The 13,874-nt window shown below is 36.6% G+C and overlaps 1 protein-coding gene across 5 annotated transcripts in view; it reads right to left on the reverse strand.

The window, feature by feature from the left end:
* Positions 1-13,874, reverse strand: part of HIPK3 (homeodomain interacting protein kinase 3) — a 90,415-nt gene that overhangs the window by 52,374 nt on the left and 24,167 nt on the right. For all 5 annotated transcript variants that reach the window (XM_059406248.1, XM_059406235.1, XM_059406243.1 and 2 more), the window contains exon 2: positions 8,636-9,734. In XM_059406248.1, coding sequence (XP_059262231.1) covers positions 8,636-9,732 — 1,097 coding nt within the window. In that variant the 5' untranslated portion in view covers positions 9,733-9,734. The remainder of the gene's footprint in view (positions 1-8,635; positions 9,735-13,874) is intronic.

Here is a 13,874-nt window from a genome sequence, read left to right on the forward strand (position 1 = left end):
ACAGCTATCCTCCAACCTCAAATCACACCTCTACTTTATCCATTCCACTATGCCTAAGTCTAACTGGCAGGCTTTCAGATTCTTTATCAAACTCTTTCCAATCTCAGAGCCTTCACATAGGCTCCTTCTTTGCCCAAGGCTCTCATTCCACCCATTCTGGTTGATGGTCTCCCTTCAGGCCTCAGTTTAATATATCATGTCCTTAGAGATCTTCCCCTATCCACCCAATATAAAGTCCCTACAACTGATCAGGTACTTAAAAAAATTAGATCCACACCTCACACAAATTATAAGAATAAACTTAAAATATATTACAGATCTAAATACTTAAAATGTAATCCACTAAGTACTACAAGAAAACAAAGTGAATACCTCTTTGAACTCAGCAATGGAAATGCTAACTATGACTTAAAATCCAGAGGCAATGAAAGAGAAGACTGATAAAACTGACCACACACAGAGGGTGCCTGGGTGGTTCAGTCAGGTTAGCATCCAATTTCAGCTCAGATTATGATCTCAAGGTTATAAGATTGAACCCAGCATGGCTTTGTACTGGGATGGAGTCTGCTTAAGATTCTCTCTCCCCCTCTCCTTTTGCCGCTTTACCCACCCCCACAACTTCTCTCTCTCAAAACAAAACAAAACACATACACACACACTTTTCACAAGGCAAATAAAACCACAAAAAAAGTCAAAATGAAAAAATATCCAACCTATATGACAAATAAAGGACTAACACTCCATATACATGAGATCTCTAAAACTGATGGACAAAAGACCAATCTCTTAATAGAAAAATGGGCAAAAGACAGGGACAGGCAATTCACATTTATACAAATAATTTTCTTTTTATTCATTTTAGACAGCATGCAATGCAAGCAGGGGGGTGGGCAGAGGGAGAGAAAGGAGGGAAGTAGACTCTCCACTTAGTAGGGGGTCAAACGCAGGGCTCAATCTCAGGACCCTGTGATCATCACTTGAGCTGAAATCAAGGGCTGGATGCTTAACTGACTAAGCCACCCAGGCACCACTCATACACACAATTTTAAAATGACCCTTAAACATAAGATGTTTAACTTCATTCATAATGAGACATGTGAAATAAAACTACACAGTTTAACAATTTTGTTAGTATGTCATTAAAGAATAACATATTCTGTCAGCAAGGCTATAGAGAAAGAGGCACTATCATATGTTGTTGGCAGGAATGCACACTGGTACAGTTCTGACAGAGAAATTTGGGAATATTTAATAAAACTATATATGCATTTACCTTTTGACTAAATAATCCCACTTCTGGAAAATTTACCCTGAAGATACAACTTGAATACAAAAATATATATGCACAAATATCCATATTATTAAAATTTAGAAGAAATATATATATATGCACAAAACTATTCTTCGTAATTGTAATTGGGAAACACTGTCAATAATTAGAAAAGTGACTGAATAAACTACGGTAATCCAGATAATGAAGCACTACTTAGCAATAAAATAGAATGAGAAAGATCTCTATGAATGGTCATGAAGTGATTTCCAGGAAACACTGTTAAGGGAAAGCAGCCAAGTGCAAATAGGTATCTACAATGTGTTACCTTTCCTGTAAGAAGGGAAACTGAGACAATAAACATTAATCTGTTTCTATATCCCCCACCAAAAACACGGATACATATACACATATACATACACACTCACACACTCATACACACAAAAACTAATGATGATGGTTACTAAAAGGGGTTTGAATGAATGAGTTGGAAAGGATGGTGAGGAGGAAGTGACACTTCTAGTGGTTTTAGCATGTTTCTAAGTTTTAGAACCACATTAATGTATCAGTCAAACAAGGACATGGATGGGCTCAAAATGAAATACAAAGAAATGAACTTAAATATATTTCAAATAAACAATATAATCACACTTGAAGGTGGAGGTATGGAGAAGAACCTAAGTAACTTAAAACACAGTATTCTGACTACATGCTCTAAGCCTCTGGTTAAAGAATGAAGAACTATAAATAAATGTACTCTAGTTCGTAAATTAGCAGTGGTATGGGTACCAATTCTGAAACTACATTAAATGTATTTTAGAATTGAGCTAATAAGTAACATATGGAGGATAAAGAGAGCCAAGTTTCCTGGTATCATAAAAGGGATTATAAATAAAGGGAGGAGGACAGAATGAACTCTGAGGTGTCAGAATTGGACAGAGCAGTATGAATTCATGGTTTTAACATATAAACAGAGAGATACAGAATTACATTAACATACACACACACACACACACACACACACGCACGCACGCATTTTCTACCTTTGCCACTCGAAGGGTCTAAAAGCAATAATACCTTAGTACTAATGAGCATATCTGGCACTAGCACCCATCTTGTTTTCCTTTTATTCTCCAATAAAAGGAACCACAGTCCCTTAGAGCAACAGCCATTATCAGGATGGGGCAGGGAGGTACAAAGTCAGTCTGGAACATCTTGTGGTACCAGAAAGTAAGCACTCAAGGGAGGATGGAGCCCTGGCAAAGGGACACAGGAGTGAGCTTAAAATGGCTCCTGCTGGACAGTTTAGGACAATTATTCATTAAAACAAATAATAACAAATAACATTATAACCCAATGAATATGAATCCATGAGTCCACATAGAAACAAAAAGACTAAGTAAAGGAAAATTCCTCTTTATAAAAGAATTCCTTTTACAGGAATGACAGAAAATCATTTCACAACCCCATAGTTGTAATTTAAGGCCATATTCACTGAGAGGCTAAAACTGGTTCGTGAAAATAAGATGAGAAAGGAGTATATTCTCAAAGTTCTTCTTCAAAAGATACTTAATTACAAAAAAAAAAAAAAAAAAAAAAAAAAACCTTCTAGTGGAAAAATCTGCCAGTCACCACCTCAACCAAGTGACCAAAGTTAACCAGTAATGGGGAAAATGACATCATGTTCCTCCCAACATGTGAGAACACAACATCACTTTTGTGCAGTTATTCTAAAAATGCATAACCTGAAAACAGCAGACAATCTAAAATTTAGGAGCATTCTACAAAATAACTATCCAGTACTCTTTGAAAGTATCTGGGTTGAGGCACTTGGGTGGTTCAGTTAAGTGTCTGACTATCTCATCTCACATCTTGATCTCAGGGTTGTGAGTTCAAGCCCCACAGTGGGTTCCACAGCTGGGCGTGGAGCCTACTTTAAAAAAAAAAGTGTCAGGTTATGAAAGGCAAAGAAAGAACCAAGACACTACTCCAGGTTAGAGGACACTAAAGGGATATATATGGTAAATGTAAGCAAAAAGTCAAAAAGAAACAAAAAAAGTAGGTATCTTGTTGTTCTTTCTCCCTGTTCTTTTCATTCAAGAGTACTACTTTACCTTTTTGGTTGTCTACCCATTAGACTCAAAACACCATAATGGTAAGGTCTGCATTTATGCTCCTCAATGAACAACCAACACCCAGCACAATACTTTACATTTTATATACACTAAGTATCTTGAATGGAAGACTTAACTGTGGATCACTTTACAGTTTTCTATTCATGTATATTTCCACTGATAAAATTTTAAAAGATCTCCATCCAATGATGAAGGGATACATAAAATGTGGTGCATCTATACAATGGAATACTATGTAGCAACACAAAGAAATGAATTACTAGTAACATGCTACAATTGAACCTTGAAAACATTATGCTACATGAAAAAAAGTAAAAAAGGACCACATAGTGTATGGACACATTTATATAAACTGCTCAGAATATACAAAACTATAGAAATAGAAAGTAGATTTTTGGTTTAGAGAATGCGAGAGTGGGGAAAGATGGCTAGAGGGTAGGAAAAAGGGATTTCTGCTGGGGGTGAGGAAAATATTCTAAAATTGTGAAGATGATGCACAACCATGAATGTACTAAAAAAAACCCACTGAACTGTATACTTCAAATGGGTAAAGTTCATGGTATGTGAAATATACCTTAATAAATTTATATTAAAAAAATTGTAAAAGCTTCACCAAAATTTTTATTTGAAAGCCATATATATGTATATGTATATCATTAACATTAATACAGTATTTTATATATATATATATATATATATATATATATATATATAAAATAATCTATGTCTTTACAGACTTGGGAAGCATCTATCAAAACTTTTCTTTCTCTTTTTTTAAGATTTTATTTATTTATTTGTCCGAGAGAGAAAGAAGAGAGGGAGAGCATGTGCACAAGCAAGGGGAACAGCAGGCAGAAGGAGAAGGAGGCTCCCCACGGAGCAAGGAGCCGGATGTGGGACTCAATCCCAGGACCCATGACCTGAGCAAAAGGCAGATGCTTAACCCAGTGAGCCACCAGACAGCACATTAAAATGTCTGTTAAAATGAGGGGCACCTAGGTGGTTCAATCAGTTAAGCATCCGACTCTTGATTTAGGCTCAGATCATGATCTCAGAGTGGTGGGATCAAGCCCCACGGCAGATTCCACGCTCAGCATGAGGTCTTGCTTGAGGTTCTCTCTCTCTCTCTCTCTGTCCCTTCCCACATCTGCACACATTCTAAAATAAATAAATTAAAATCTTTAAAAAAAAAAAAAAACTTCTGTTAAAACCCAGCTGACAGCATTTTGTCTAATAAGGATTTCCCCCAACATAACTATTTCATAATACAGAAAAGAAACTGTCAGCAATTTCAGCCAATGCTGAGCTCTTTTGGGTAAGGGTGGTTTAGACAGAGAGAACTTTAATACTAGTTGATCCTAACTCCTTCTCTACTCTCAAGGCTCATTCAAGGGTCACAGAAGCCTTTCCTGAACCCACAAATGAGGCTAAGTGCTCTCCTCTGGGTTCTCATAGCACCCTGCCTATACCTGTACCCGAGGACTTCTTAAGACAAACTATTTTTCTCCACCATTAAATGATGAAATCATGTCTTAATCATCTCTGTATCCCTAGCACAGTTCCAGCACACAAAAAGGACTCAACAAAAATTGAGTTAAATTTGCAGTATGAATTTGGACCTGTTCGACTTCTATAAGCCTCAGTTTTCTATTTATTCTAGGAATTCTACCCATTGTCTTACCTCATGGGGTGAGACAGGAGAAGCAAAACAGGAAATATACATACAAAAGCACTCCAAAACAAACAAACAAAATGTACTTTACATACACAGCCTTCTATTATTATAGAGTACCCTAAATAATGTATTGGTTATTCCTTCATGGGTCATTCTATGTATCTTAATTTTGAAACAGAAACTTTGTCTTTGGTATTGCTAGATCTAAAAAGGCATAAGGGGATGGGAAGAACCTAAACAAAAACTGATAAGCCTAAATTTATCATTACATACCATTCTGTCAACTATTACAGGCAAAACAGAAAGCATTTTTTACCTCTACAACAATTAATGGTAAATTACTCAGTAGGCTTGCAATAAATATAACTGCTTTTCAGGTTATTTTACAGCCCACTTTCCTGTCCCTATGTTCTGAAATGACTCAAACCACAGGCTAGAATTCTACATTTAAAAGAAAAAGGAAAATATTCATGAACTGAATGTTGCCACCGCACCTCATAAACACAGCACCTTCTGCTGCTAATACCTTTTATGCATTCAAGAGTCCTGCGTGTTCTTGACAGAAACCATACTCATGCAGCTGAATTTAGAACATGCTGACCTTGAGCAAATCAATGCCCTTAGTATGTACTTCTGGCTTATATCACTGCAAGAGGTAGACAGCCTCACCATCTATAGTAGTCAACAATTTCTGGCCACTGTCCCCTGTCTATTTTAAGATATCCCTACTACATTTCTGTGTAGCACAGTTCAAAGAAATAGAATAACACATGAACTGTATTTAAACACAGATCGTTTACCTTGGAACTTAAGGTACGTGTGTTCTTACCATGATTAGCTCAAAAATATTTAATTTGGTAAGTTTCCACTTCCTGCTTTTGTTTTTTAAAATACAACAAAGAGTTAAAAATCAAGTGTAAGACACTTTTGCTTACTGCCGAATCAAATTTTAAGCAACCTTAAGTCAAAAACTAAGCCAAAGTTGGTGAACAAATCCTGAAAAAGATTAATGGTTACCAGCTATTTTCATGCAAAACTACACTAGACAGTATAACAGTACATAATTAAGGACTTTAAAACCTTTTCACCAGTCTTACACTTACTCTCTCCTAGCTCTTGAATCTAAATAACATAAAGTCCCTTTTAAATGTTTTTACCTGAGCAACGTCACCCAAAATGCTACTAACATGAGCCCTTGTTTACAAGTAACAATCTCATTTTTTTACTCTAAACACAGAACCTGTAAGTTAGCAACGGTATACCTTGTGAAATTCAGATAAATTATCAACTTGAAATTTAAACAGAAAAACAAATTAGAAACTTACTAATTGTACTTAGCAACTATTCATAGCTTTTTTTCATTCCCACCAGAGGCTAGTATTTGTGCAAAGACCTAATACTAGAAATCAACATCATAAAATATTTACCATTTCAAATTGCTTTAGAGGATTTCCTTTACTTTCTTGAAACATTTAATAAATGTTCTCAAGTATAAAAAATAAAGTTCTCTTGTTTTTGTTTGTTTTTTTCACTCTCATCCAAAAGATTTCAAATAAAGAAAAGGAGTCTAGGTATCACACAGAACTAAATCTGATACGCAGTATTAATGTAGGACTCAAATAAAACGAAGTCATTTACTAACAAGTGAACTAAATATAGAGCCCAAGCAGCTGGAGCCTGGGGGTTTATATAATATGCTAGCTGACAATTAAAAGCTCTTAAGTCAGAATCCATAGAGCACAAAGGGAAGGGAAAAAAACCATTTTTCTCATGCTGTTAAATACATTTTTAAATAATTTTTCTGGAAAAAAATGAACAGAAACCTAATCCTGTATTCTATTATATTAAAAAAAAGTTATACAGAGGCTCAAACAAATGTAATAATATATTAAATAAGACTTACTGTCCTGATACAGCTTTTTTTTTTTTTTTTTTGAGAGAGCAAGAAAGAGAACTAGTGGTGAGAAGTAAGAAGGAGAGGGAGAGAAGCACACTCCCTAGTGAGCAGGAAGCCCATTGCAGGGCTCAATCCCAGGACCATAACCTGAGCCAAAGGCCGATGATTAACTGAGCCACCCAGGTGCCCCTACCATCTTTTAAACCATTTAAATGGAATAGTTTCTAGCACTCTAGTATTAAAAATCTGACAATCAGGAATATACTAAATAATAAATCAGGCTATGTTCCCAGTTTCTAATACATATTTTAATAAATTATCCCTAACTGACAGGAAGGTGGGGCTCCTAATGACTTACTACTGGCAAGGCATATATTTGGAGTTGGTTTTTGTAGTAGCTAATGTATCTCCCAAATCTTGTCCTAGATACTAAGGCACGTATTTGCCAGAAACTAATCTGGTTGAGAGGTACAGTATAAAGATAGATACAGCACCAGAAAATAGGGGCACCTAGGTGGCTCAGCTGGTTGAGCATCCAACTCTTGATTTTGGTTCAGGGTCCTGGGATCAACCCCGAATCTGACTCCGCACTCAGGACGGATCTGCTTGTCCCTCTCCCTCTGTCCCACTTCCCCACCACCACCACCACCATACCATGCTCGCTCTCACATGCGTGTTTTCTTTCTCTAAAAGTAAGTAAATAAATCTTCAAAAGAAAAAAAATAACTACCCCTTGCCGGGTTTAAATTTATAATCCTCATATTCTACCAATTCCCAACAATAAACTGCCATGTATCTGTCTATTCACTAACTTCTTAATGGCCAGTATTAGCAGCTCTTATTATCTGCCTACTCTGTTGGGGCTCTGGAGTTCACCAAGACCACAAATTCATTCTAGCTGAAATGAAAACAATTTCTCAAAATGATAAAGCTATGAATCCAAAACCAGTTTACCTACTCAAGTAGGTATTTTGAATCTTGGTAATTATTAGCCCTTAAGCTACCTATTATATTCTAGGCTAGCATTATATTAATCATGACACTATTGCACTTTATCAATATTTATATGAAATTATTTTCTTCTTTAAATTCCAACACCAAAATAGCATTACCCACATATAGATGAGAAGAGTATAATAAAACTTGTTATGGGAAAGTCTCCTGAACATTCATGGCAGCCATGGAAGTATGCTTGAATCTTCTGAATCTTAAAACCACTAATCAGAATAACTTTTTAAATTCTCATATGTAACTTTCCTAAGTATTCAGTTACATCTGACTGTCTTTAATATACTAGTTCTCTTAAGTGCTGAAATGCCCAAAGATATATACAAAAATTACTATAAACCTTTCCCAACATTTGAAGACTTCTATCTGATCATCACCAATCACCTACCATGACTTCAGGCCTCCTGTTAACAATAAAAATAACCAACCAAATGTCTTTGGCTTGGAATTGCAGTAGAGATTCCAATTCTGTTTGGGCAGATTTTACCCCTAAATTTTAAAAATCTTTTTAACACCTCAAACCTAAACTAATCTTATCTTGATTTCTTCATTTATCCACGCTGTCTTTCTCACCATGTACACACACAAAATTATTTCATTTAGCCAAAATTCAACATTTACTAAATAGCCAAAAAGTAGCTGTCACCTACCTGTAGTACCGAGACTGTAGGTATGTTGAACAAACAGTCTTTGATACATGACTGGCCGACCCAAAGTCTATCACCTTAACCCGGTATGGCTGCCGAACAGGATCCACCAACATAATATTCTCTGGTTTGAGGTCAGCATGAATTAAACCAAGACTTTTCAATTTTTTCAGTGCAGTGGCCACTTGCTGAAGAATTGGTCGAATTACTTTTAGTGGCAGGGGACTGAACTTGTTTTGTTTCAGAAAGTCATATAAGTTTTGTTCCAGCATCTCAAAGACTAAACAAGTATGGTTACGGTGCTGAAAGCATTCATAAGCTCGTACAAAGTTATATTCATCAGCATTTTCAGTACTGAGCCTTGCTAATATGCTCACTTCTATTTGACCTTGACGTGCATAAGAAGGGTGATTCTTCAAAATTTTGATTGCTACGATTTCATTTGTCCCTCTTTTCCAGCATTTGACTACCTGGCCAAAAGTGCCTCGACCAAGAAAATCAAGAACTTCATAAGTATTTTTCATGGAGCATAAGACTTCATGCTGTACTAACTGATAGTCACCCTCTCCAGAGGTACAATTCTGTTTGGTTCCTGTGGTGGCTGTCACAACTGTCACTGGATTTCCCATGTTGGTTTGCAACATTGCAGGAAGTATGGACAATTCATCGACAATCTGCATTGCGCTGCTATGATTATCCAACTCCTCACTCTTGCGCTTCAATCCACATCGCTGGGGGCCTTCGAGGAAATTTAACCTGTGTCGCCACGCCCCAATCGGAGGTGCCTCCACTTGAGCTTGCTGCGCCTGAGCTGCTATGACCTTTGTAGCACCCGCAGTGTTTTTTAAAACAACAGCACTTGTCTGCAATGAAAAGTTGTGTCCTCGAGGTCTGTTAAATGGTATCTTTGTCTGAAAAACACTACCCTTCGTGGGAGGATGAGAATTTCCAACGTTTTTACCATTCACATAGGTCCGTGGATAGTTTCTTTCCTGGAATACACAACTGCTTGGCTCTACTTTGAGTTTCTTCACACTACAAAAGGCACTTGACTGAGTTTGATAAACATACGGTGGGTAGACCAAGACTTGTGAGGCCATACCTGGGGGGGGAAGGGGGAGAAAAAGGACATATTAACTACAAGAATTTGTTTTTAATTTTAAATATCATGAAGAAAACCTTCAAGGGTCAAGTCCATAATTTGTAAAAATAATTAAACTCCATTAAGATTTTTTCCCCCTTGAATTAGATAAGTATTTCAGTTTCTCCATTTTAGCTAGTTAGTGCTTCAGCTACCTTGAGTATTTCATAAAAGCCTGGGAATAAAGAGTTGGGTGCATTCATTTAATCAAAAAATATTTACCAAGCAGTTGCAATCACCAAGATATGCCCTAGGAACTGTACCAACCATTTTTCCCCCAAAAGGAAAAGTACAGATCCCTACACTACACATATTTGGCAAAGATAAAGCATTCTATCACCAAATTATCATTTATGAATCAATGACAATGACAGAAAATATCCACTACATAATTACAGTCACATTCTTTAAATCTAAAGCTCAAGAACTGCCTCAGAAAAAATACAATCAATTGTAAAAATAAGTACAGAAGCCAGATATAGGTCCCTTTGCACGATGTTCTCATAATGTCTTTTCCGCATCCAGCCCTGTATGCTTAAGCAGACATCTTTACATTCAGATTAACCTTCTTGTTGAAGACTTTCTTGGGACACACACTCGCCACTCATCCTTTAGGCCAGAGTGGGGCATTTTGTGCTCTCATAAAAGCTTCTATGTTCTTCTAATTAGCATTCAGGACATGACATGACATGACATGACATGACATAACATTGTAATTGTCAGTATAACCATCAGTCTTTCATACTAGATCTGAAACAAAATTCCCAAGATACAGAGTTGGTAGCCAAGAAATGAGAGCTGGTCAGATTAATTTTAAAATATTTCCACTCTGCAATTTAAAAATCTGTATTGTATTAACTGGGCAATCTCATGCTGTTTTAACAAATCAAATATTAATTCTCCAATTCAAAAACAACAGATTTCCATCACAACATGTAATACATACAATATTTAAAATAATGAGTCACCATCTTCTAAAGGACTTACCATGCAAAGCATTTTAACAAATGCTTTATTTATAATATTTTATTTTTTAAAAGATTTTGAGAGAGAGAAAGAGAGAGCACGAGCAGGGGGAGGGGCAGAGGAAGAAGCAGATTCCCCACTGAGCAAGGAGCCCAAGGTAGGCTTGATCTCAGGACCCCAAGATCATGACCTGAGCTGAAGGCAGACGCTTAACTAACTAAGCCACCCAGGTGCCCCTGTAATATTTTGTTTAATCATATTAATGTCTTCCCAAATTGCTGTTAAGAAAACTAAAACTCAAAGGAACTAGCTAACTGGCCAAGGTCACAGAGCGGGGGTATAGTAAAAGGAACAGGTAAATACAATGCGCTTCAGATAAAAGGCATAAATTTTCAACTTCCTAAACACTTTTTTTAAGATTTTATTTTTAAGTAATCTCCACACCCAACACAGGGCTCAAACTCATAGCCTCCAGATCAAAAGTCATATGTTCTACCAACTAAATCGGCCAGATACCCCCTAAACATTTCTTGTTAACTACTTACCACATTCCTAAGTTGACCTGGCTCCGGTAAGAAATGAGCAATAAAACCTTAGTAGACAAATTAAGATTTGATGTTCAATGTGTAAGAGAAAAATCATAAATTGAAATGGTGGAGTTCCAAACCATTTCATCCACCATCAGAAGAAGGTTCAGTATTCCACCAATATATCTCCTTTTAATGAAGCAAAGCCACACTGTAAGTTCCTTCTAACCATACTGAACCCATCTAATTCACTTAACACTGTTTGTGAAGATCCCCAACCTTATCTTCAATAATTTAGCACTATCATGATTCTCATTTCAAATCACTTCTGTGACACACAACCACAGAAAGAGATTCAGAGAGACAGATAATGAAACTCAGACAAAAATTTCAAAAACAGCTATTATAAATATATTTGTGGATTTAAAGAAAAGCTTGAACATAAATAGGAGACACATGAAAAGCATTTTTAAAATGGAACCGGTGAGCCTGGAAAACCGTGCATACCGTACACAGACAGCAGAAAAGCAATTTGGCAATGTCTAACAAAACGGACATATAATTGGGCAACTCAGAGATAATAAAAGAATATTCATGCAGTACTGTGTAAAGAAACACAGTACTGGAAATAGCCTAAACACCCGCTTGAAAGGCACTGGGTAAATAAAAACACCATGATACACAGACCAACTACAACCTTTAAAAAGAATGAAAACAGCCATCCAGGTGGCTCAGTAGGTTAAGCATACACCTTGATACACAGATCAACTAGAACCTTTAAAAAGAATGAAACAGCCACCCAGGTGGTTCAGTAGGTTAAGCGACCCACTCTTGGTTTCTGCTCAGGCCGTGATCTCAGGGTCATGAGATATGGCCTGCGTGGGGCTCTGTGTTTAGCGGGGAGTCTGCTTGAGATTCTTTCTCTCCTCTCCCTCTCCTGAATGTGCATGTGCACACCAACATGCTCTCTCTCTCCCCCCAACCTTTCTCTAAAATAAATAGATAAATCTTTTTTTAAAAAAAGAATGAAAACAATCTATCCTGTATGGACTGATTCCCATATTGTTATATGAAAAAGCAAGATTCAGAAAAATGTGTACTACACAACAGATACTACTATGTGTAATAAAAAGAATTACATATGTATATAATTGCATATACACTGAATATCTGTACAAACATAAAGAAACTGTCAGTTCCTTTGTCTCGGAGGAGAGTAACAGGATAGTGGGGGCATTGACAAAGATTTACTTTTCACTCTTTTCACCACTTTAATTTTTGCTACATGCATGTATTGCCTGTTCAAAAATACGTCTTTGAATCATTTGAATCATTAAAATATATAAGTTTCATATTTAGAAATGAAACAATACATCTGGGATTCACTTCAAAATAATAAAGAAGAGAAAATGGATGGGGATATGAATAAAATTAGATTAGCCATAAATCATTCATTACAGGAACTTAACAGTAAAAAGGGGTTCTACTTTTGAATATGTTTATTTATACCTTTCCTTAATAAAAAGTTAAATAAATAGATATATATATATTTAAAATTCTACCCAGAAAGATTTGGATTCAGGAAGAGTCTGTGGTGCAGTCCAGGCATTTTTATGGGGATAAGCTCTCAAGGCCATTTCAACACACACTGACATCTGAGAAAAAAAGGTGATCTAGTCTATACAGAAACCCCAAAAAATTCAAGTTCTACCTATGCAGGGCCCTAAAGTCCGAAAAAATTGGGAATGAAGTCCTAGGGAATAGAACCACATACCACTCTTGGCCAATCTATGCCATTTTATTTTAATTTTTTTTAAGATTTTGTTTATTTGTCAGACAGAGAGAGCACACACAAGTAGGAGAAGCAGCAAACAGAGAAGCAGGCTCCCTGCTGAGCAAGGAGTCCGATGCAGGATTCAACCCCAGATCCTGGGATCATGAAATGACCAGAAGGCAGATGCTTAACTGACTGAGCCACCCAGGAGTCCCAATCCATGCCATTTTAAATCAAAGTGTTATGTGGATGACAGCTGAGATTCAGGTAACTGACCTAGAGATCTTTAAGAATCTACAATTTCTGAATCCCTGCTGTTCTTATGTTTTCTTTCCCAACATGCCAAGCTAGAAGGCAAACAATTAAGCCAAGGGCCCCAATCAAGGTCACCTAAAGGAAGCTTAGAAAATTACCCCCTCACCAACCACTGTGCTATATGGGGCCAATCTCAAAGGGGACTTTAGAAAATAACACAGATAGGAATGTCACATAACATACACAGCACATAAGAAAGGGATGGGGCGATACTGGAGATAATGGTTATAAAAGGCCACAAGGAAAGAACTCTAAATTACTAATTAACTTAGCTACTATGACTCCCTACCATATCCAGATATTAGGTCTTTCCTTCTACCAATCCTCCATCAGATAAACTCATGACCTAATAAGAGTATATATATTCTACTTGGAGTTTATGGATTTTAATGGTAAGCAGAGTACAGGAGCTGCTTAAGTCCATGGAGTCCAAAATACTGACTACCACTAGCCATAACGTTTTCTTCTTTTTTTCCCTTTTAAGCTTCCTGAGAAGGGAGGGAGTAAGCAAAAATAGAA

The sequence above is a fragment of the Mustela nigripes genome, chromosome 1 (assembly GCF_022355385.1).
Source record: "Mustela nigripes isolate SB6536 chromosome 1, MUSNIG.SB6536, whole genome shotgun sequence".
Taxonomy (NCBI): Eukaryota; Metazoa; Chordata; class Mammalia; order Carnivora; family Mustelidae; genus Mustela; species Mustela nigripes.